The sequence below is a fragment of the Pseudorasbora parva genome, chromosome 9 (assembly GCF_024679245.1).
Source record: "Pseudorasbora parva isolate DD20220531a chromosome 9, ASM2467924v1, whole genome shotgun sequence".
Taxonomy (NCBI): Eukaryota; Metazoa; Chordata; class Actinopteri; order Cypriniformes; family Gobionidae; genus Pseudorasbora; species Pseudorasbora parva.
In genome coordinates, this window is record NC_090180.1 from 48,913,767 (window position 1) to 48,921,266 (window position 7,500).

A 7,500-nucleotide genomic window follows, 5' to 3' on the forward strand; every position below is an offset into this window, starting at 1 on the left:
ATACACAGGTGCTGGTCATATAATTAGAATATCGTCAAAAAGTTGATTTATTTCTTTAATTCCATTCAAAAAGTGACGCTTTTATTCAATCATCACACACAGACTGATATATTTCAAATGTTTATTTCTTTTACTTTTGGTGATTATTACTGACAACTAAGGAAAATCCCAGATTCAGCATCTCAGAATATTAGACCAACACAAAGAGAGGATTTTTAGTAATCTTGGCCGACTGAAGAGCATGAGCAGCACTCAGTGCCCAGCTGTGGCTCCTGTGGATCGTGTGCCTCTCCTCTCGTCCTCCAGACTCTGCGACCCTGATTTCCAAAATGTACTTTAATCAGAGAACATAACTTTGGGCCACGTCCTTTTTGTCTTTAGCCCAGGCGAGCCGCTTCTGTCTGTTGATCAAGAGTGGCTTGACTCCAGGAGTGTGAAGCTGAAGCCCGTGTCCTGCATACGTCTGTGCGCAGCGGTTCTTAAAGCTCTGACTCCAGCTGCAGTCCACTCTTGGTGAATCTCCTCCACATTTTTGAATGGGTTTTGTTTCACACTCCTCTCCAGGGTGCGTACCGATTGTTTGTACACTTTTTTCCACCACATCTTTTCCTTCCCTTCGCCTCTCTATTAATGAGCTTGGACACAGCTCTGGGAACAGCCAGCCTCTTTAGCAGTGGCCTTTAAGCCTAGTTCACACTGCCCGATTTTTGCCCCGATTTTGAGTCGCTGACAGGTTTTGTGAAATCGCCGACAAATGCCCGAGATCATCGGCAAATCGGTGCTCGTGCACGCGAGTGACAATCACGCAGTATCTGGACCTGTTGCCGATTGAAACTCCTGTTCAGAGAGGAGGTATAGAGCAGAATATCAGTATTTTAATAGATATATTTACAATTCTATCAAACAGAAACAAAGGCCAAACATTTGCACATCCAGCCACAGCAGCAGCGCATTACAAAATAGTTTATTTACCTCAAACTGTCTTTGCAGAACACAATCCTGGCTCCCTCTGTCTCTCCAACAATTTCCTCCACCATAATCTTTTTTCTTTTTCTCCACAAATCAGCGCACAGACAGTTTGAAGCAAACGTTGTGCAGTTTATCATTTTAAATAACAATTCCAAGTCTCGCGCGAGAACTCCGGTCTGACGCACGTGTGATCTCGCGTTGTTTACTCGTCACATCACACGTGCGTTTGGGAAACGTAGTTTGCGCACCGGAGAGAGAGAGAGTTGTCGGCGATTCTTCCTCTTGTTCAGTCAGTGTGAACTCCTCTGTCGTCAAACCATCGGTCAGTGTGAACACAGCAGAGACTGAATGATACCCCAGATAGTCATGCAGTGTGAAAAGAGCCGTGACCCGACGAGTTTGAAAATCGTGCAGTCTGAACTAGGCTTTAGTGTCTCGCCCCCCGTGTGTAAGGTGTCAGTGGTCGTCTTTTGGAGGACTGTCGATCAGCAGTCGTCCTCATGATAGTGTCGCCGACAGAACTAGACTGAGGCCATTAAAGGCCTGCAGGTGTGTTGAGTTCATGAGCTGATTAGAGTGGCTCCAGGTGTCTTCAATATTCAACCTCTTCACAATATTCTAATTTTCTGAGATACTGAATCTGGGATTTTCTTTAGTTGTCAGTTATAATCATCAAAAGTAAAATAAATAAACATTTGAAATATATCAGTCTGTCTGTAATGAACGAATATAGTATACAAGTTTCACTTTTTAGTGAATTAGTGAAAGAAATCAACTTTTTGATGATATTCTAATGATATGACCGGGAGCTGCATTGTTATTTTAAACGTGTGGTGTGTCGGTGTGTTTGTGTTCAGTGTGTCTCAGCTGAGACGAAGACAAACAATAACCAGAACTGCAGGAGGACGTCTCACTTTCTGCTCTGTCTGCTTTCGGTCTTATTTTGGTCACTTTGAAAGACTCAGTGTTAAATTTAAATATCCTCCAAGACGTATTATTGGCAGATATTGATATTTATATGCATGTTATGTAAGTATCTACTAAACAGCTCATTGATTTACATTATAAGCATCAGTATCTCAAATATATATCAGCAAATGCAGCACATACTCTGAACAAAACGGAGCTCCACATTCTCACGACATCACATTATATGAGCCATAAAAGCCTGATGCATCAAATATGATTAAACGCATACAAACCGACAGATGTAGAAAACATTGATTTAGGTCAAAAACAAACCGTATGGAATATACAATGATCCTGACTTACAGGACTTAAAGGATCTTGGTCCCAGATACCACAGCACACCTTCAGGGCTCTAGAGGAGTCCATCAGAGACGGGTCAGCACAATATTAGGAAGGTGGTCATAATGTTATGCCTGATCTGTGTGTTTTTTTTATTTGTGTTCAGCATTGATTCTGGGCTCATTGGGCTGCATGGGAACGTCCTTGGGTTCTGGTGAGGTGTTTGTATCATGATAGTGTGAGTTTATCATTAACCCTCACACACTGACTCTTTATCCCTCAGTGTGTGTGGACAGCGGGTTCATCGCTCCGCCTCCGTCCGCGGTGCTCCGCTCGTTCTCCGACACACACACTCGCCTGCCCTGCAGGTTCCAGGTGGAGGGGGAGGAGAAGGTGGTGCAGGTGACCTGGAGCAGACAGAAGCCTGGAGGAGAGAGAGAGCAGATCATCACAGGACACTTCACTGAGGGACCCAAAGGTAGAGACACACACTAATGTGTGAGTGAGCGCGCGCGTGTGAGCGCGCGAGCGTGAGAGTGTGTGTGAGCGCGCGAGCGTGAGAGTGTGTGTGAGCGCGCGAGTGTGAGCGAGAGAGCGTGCGAGTGTGTGTGAGCGAGCGAGTGTGAGCGAGAGAGCGCGCGAGTGTGTGTGAGCGAGCGAGTGTGAGCGCGCTAGTGCGTGTGAGCGCGCTAGTGCGAGTGTGTGTGAGCGCGCGAGTGTGAGCGAGAGAGCGCGCGAGTGTGAGCGAGAGAGCGCGCGAGTGTGAGCGAGAGAGCGTGTGAGTGTGTGTGTGTGAGCGAGCGAGTGTGAGCGCGCTAGTGCGAGTGTGTGTGAGCGCGCGAGTGTGAGCGCGAGAGCGCGTGAGCGCAAGAGCGCGTGAGCACGTGAGAGCGTGAGCACGTGAGAGCGTGAGCACGTGAGAGCGTGAGCACGTGAGAGCGTGAGCACGTGAGAGCGTGAGCACGTGAGAGCGTGAGCACGTGAGAGCGTGAGCACGTGAGAGCGTGAGCACGTGAGAGCGTGAGCACGTGAGAGCGTGAGCACGTGAGAGCGTGAGCACGTGAGAGCGTGAGGGTGAGCGAGAGCGTTTCAGCGTGTGAGCACGTGAGCATGTGAAGGTGAGCGTGAGCGTTTGAGCGTGAGGGTGAGCGTGTGAGGGTGAGCGTGTGAGGGTGAGCGTGTGAGGGTGAGCGTGTGAGCGCGTGAGCGTTTGAGTGTGAGGGTGAGCGTGTGAGCGTTTGAGTGTGTGAGCGTTTGAGTGTGAGCGTGAGAGCGTGAGAGGGTGAGCGTGAGAGGGTGAGCGTGAGAGGGTGAGCGTGAGAGGGTGAGCGTGTGAGGGTGAGCGTGTGAGGGTGAGCGTGTGAGCGCGTGAGCGTGTGAGCGCGTGAGCGTTTGAGTGTGAGGGTGAGCGTGTGAGCGTTTGAGTGTGTGAGCGTTTGAGTGTGAGCGTGAGAGCGTGAGAGGGTGAGGGTGAGCGTGTGAGGGTGAGCGTGTGAGGGTGAGCGTGTGAGGGTGAGGGTGAGGGTGAGCGTCTGAGGGTGAGCGTGTGAGGGTGAGCGTGTGAGGGTGAGCGGGTGAGCGGGTGAGGGTGAGCGTGTGAGGGTGAGCGTGTGAGGGTGAGCGTGTGAGGGTGAGGGTGAGCGGGTGAGGGTGAGCGTGTGAGGGTGAGCGTGTGAGGGTGAGGGTGAGCGGGTGAGGGTGAGCGTGTGAGGGTGAGGGTGAGCGTGTGAGGGTGAGGGTGAGCGTGTGAGGGTGAGGGTGAGCGTGTGAGGGTGAGGGTGAGCGTGTGAGGGTGAGCGTGTGAGCGTGTGAGGGTGAGCGTGTGAGCGTGTGAGGGTGAGCGTGTGAGGGTGAGGGTGAGGGTGAGCGTGTGAGGGTGAGCGTGTGAGGGTGAGCGGGTGAGGGTGAGGGTGAGCGTGTGAGGGTGAGGGTGAGGGTGAGCGTGTGAGGGTGAGGGTGAGCGTGTGAGGGTGAGCGTGTGAGGGTGAGGGTGAGCGTGTGAGGGTGAGCGTGTGAGGGTGAGCGTGTGAGGGTGAGGGTGAGGGTGAGCGTGTGAGGGTGAGCGTGTGAGGGTGAGGGTGAGCGTGTGAGGGTGAGCGTGTGAGGGTGAGGGTGAGCATGTGAGGGTGAGCGGGTGAGGGTGAGGGTGAGCGTGTGAGGGTGAGCGTGTGAGGGTGAGCGTGTGAGGGTGAGCGTGTGAGGGTGAGGGTGAGGGTGAGGGTGAGCGTGTGAGGGTGAGGGTGAGCGTGTGAGGGTGAGGGTGAGCGTGTGAGGGTGAGGGTGAGCGTGTGAGGGTGAGCGTGTGAGGGTGAGCGTGTGAGGGTGAGGGTGAGCGTGTGAGGGTGAGCGTGTGAGGGTGAGCGTGTGAGGGTGAGCGTGTGAGGGTGAGCGTGTGAGCGCGTGAGTGTGAGCGTGTGAACGTGTGAGGGTGAGCGTGTGAGGGTGAGGGTGAGCGTGTGAGGGTGAGCGTGTGAGGGTGAGCGTGTGAGGGTGAGCGTGTGAGGGTGAGCGTGTGAGGGTGAGCGTGTGAGGGTGAGCGTGTGAGCGCGTGAGTGTGAGCGTGTGAACGTGTGAGGGTGAGCGTGTGAGGGTGAGGGTGAGCGTGTGAGGGTGAGCGTGTGAGGGTGAGCGTGTGAGGGTGAGCGTGTGAGGGTGAGGGTGAGCGTGTGAGGGTGAGCGTGTGAGGGTGAGCGTGTGAGGGTGAGCGTGTGAGGGTGAGCGTGTGAGCGCGTGAGTGTGAGCGTGTGAACGTGTGAGGGTGAGCGTGTGAGGGTGAGCGTGTGAGTGTGAGCGTGAGCGTGAGCGTGTGAGCGAGCGAGTGAGTGAGTGTGAGAGAGAGCACGTATATAACAAGTTAAGTGATTCTCACACAACCTGTTATGAACATTTCTGGGTCATATTTCACAATGCAAACAATCTTAAGTCGTCACAACAGGCTGGGCTGTATTCTCTCTGGTGTGTGTGTGTGTGTGTGTGTGTGTGTGTGTGTGTTAGGGATGCACCGAATATTCGGCAACCGAAATTATTCGGCCGAAAATAGCCAAAAAAAGCACTTTCGGCATTCGGCCGAATAAGTAAAAAGGCCGAATAATTTTGGCCGAACAATGACGCGATCAAAAAGTAACCCACGTAGAGTGAGAGCCGCGTGCTTTATGCAGCAAACATGTCAGCAGTGTGGAAGCACTGTTTAGTGCTGCATCTCATGTCATCGATGAGAAGAGGAACCGACTTTCATGTGAGAAAGCAGAGAAGCTACTTTTCATAAAGAAGAACCTGCCACTTTTCCTGAAGAAGTAGGCTAAGTAGGCTTATGTCTAGGACAGTTATTTATTTGTTGTGGGTTCATCCACATTTTTTGCACTATTCAATGCACATTTGTTGTTGTAGACATACAGGAGTTACATTCTTTCAGCAGTCAGTTATAGGCCTAACATAGGCTATTCAAGAAGGGGGGCTTCTAAGATGGCCAAATAAAAATATATTTTTTATTTTACTAATTATTTATTTTAAGTTATGTTGTGCTTAGTTTGTATAATATCTGCTGGAATGTTAAAAAAAAATTCAGTGTTAAATAAATATTTTGAAATTGTATTTTTGTTATTTGATTTATTTCTCTGAAAAGCAACACAAAATAGTAAAAAGCAAATTTTTACTATTTAATTATTGTAATGGTAAAAAAAAATTGCCAAATAAATGGAAAAAATGCGAAACACCGCGTTCGGTATTCGGCCTTCGGTCTTCGGCCAAGCATTTCATTATTATTCGGTTTCGGCTTCGGCCAAGAATTTCATTTCGGTGCATCCCTAGTGTGTGTGTGTGTGTGTGTGTGTGTGTGTGTGTGTGTGTGTGTGTGTGTGTGTGTGTGTGTGTGTGTGTGTGTGTGTGTGTGTGTGAGACATGGACGTGCGTTCTAGTGATTTATCCACTTCATGTCATTAAACCACCTCTCATTCAAAGAAGCTCAAACACACACTCATCATGTCACCCGCAGCAGTCTGTGAAATGACCCGATGGAAACACACACACACATGTATGGACTGCATTTATATGTATTGTGTTGTGACGTGTGTGTGTGTCACCTGGAGACGTTTGTCATGACCAATGTTTTCAATGGTGTATTGTGTCGAATAAAGCAACCTGTGTCTGCCATTGTGTTGAAGAGCGGCGCTTTAAGCAAGAGTTCACACAGACAACGAAATACTCGTCACTGCAAAAAATGCTCTTCTTATTTAGCATTCTGTCTTGTTTCCGTCCCAATCAGAAATAAGATTATTTTTCTCACCCCATTGGCAGATCATTTTGCTTGTTTTAAGCAAAAACTCACTTATTTAGATTTGATTTTTAAGAAAACAAGGAAAAATATCTCATGTCGTTTCACTGATCTAGTAAATGCATCTTGATTAAAGAACTTTTTGTTTCTTTCAGCATCTCCGGAGTTCCTCAAACGTTTTCGGTTCGAGAGCTCCGAGCCGACCGTGGACTCAACGCTCCTGATTATGGACACAAAGAAGGCGGATCAGGCCACGTACACCTGCCACATCTCCATCTTCCCCTCAGGAAGCTTCGAGAGACAGATCAGCCTGACCGTCTGGAGTAAGAGCCCTTTACTGTACAAAATCATCATAACCAGAGCTGGACTAATACACAACTTCAGTACTGTCAAATATTACTCCAAATATTAAGCCAGTCAGTGACGCTCCATCTGACACACTAGCAGACGACTAACTTAAACTCATTTAAATACTTGTAGAAAAGTTACAAAGCTGCTGTCACTTTAAGGCCGAATGCACGGATCCAATACACTGATACACATCTGATATTCTCACACTGTTCACCTTCACTGAAGACAGAATCAACTTTGTTTATGTCAATCCTCCACTAAATGAGCATTTGGACATCCGTCTTCTTCCATTTTGCTCTAAACTATAAATCAGTGTTTAATAAATGCTGTGAAATCATTGAACTTCACGAGACTCTACAAGAGTAGAGTAATAAATATTGAAATATCAAGCCATTTCAAACTTTCCGATCCACTCTCTCCCAAGCCAAGTTAAAGTTTGTCTTCAAACTCTTTAATCTAGTTATTAATGTGTCCGCTTTAACTCTGATACTCTTGACTCTCTCTCTCTTTGGCTAGTTCTGCCGATCTCGTCTCTGGAGCCGGTAATCCTGACGGAAGGCCAATCGTTCGGATTGGCTGCCTCCTGCCGTTCGGTCGGACATCCTCAGCCAATCCTGTCCTGGGATACGGACCTTCCCGGACGGGTTCAGAACCGCAGCGGA

At 49.0% G+C, this 7,500-nt stretch overlaps 1 protein-coding gene across 1 annotated transcript in view; it reads left to right on the forward strand.

The window, feature by feature from the left end:
• nectin4b (nectin cell adhesion molecule 4b) overlaps positions 1 to 7,500 on the forward strand; it is a 22,270-nt gene that overhangs the window by 766 nt on the left and 14,004 nt on the right. Inside the window, exons 2-4 of the mRNA XM_067452921.1 lie at positions 2,501 to 2,695; positions 6,643 to 6,810; positions 7,355 to 7,500. The exon at positions 7,355 to 7,500 is cut by the window's right edge and continues 133 nt beyond it. Coding sequence (XP_067309022.1) covers positions 2,501 to 2,695; positions 6,643 to 6,810; positions 7,355 to 7,500 — 509 coding nt within the window. The remainder of the gene's footprint in view (positions 1 to 2,500; positions 2,696 to 6,642; positions 6,811 to 7,354) is intronic.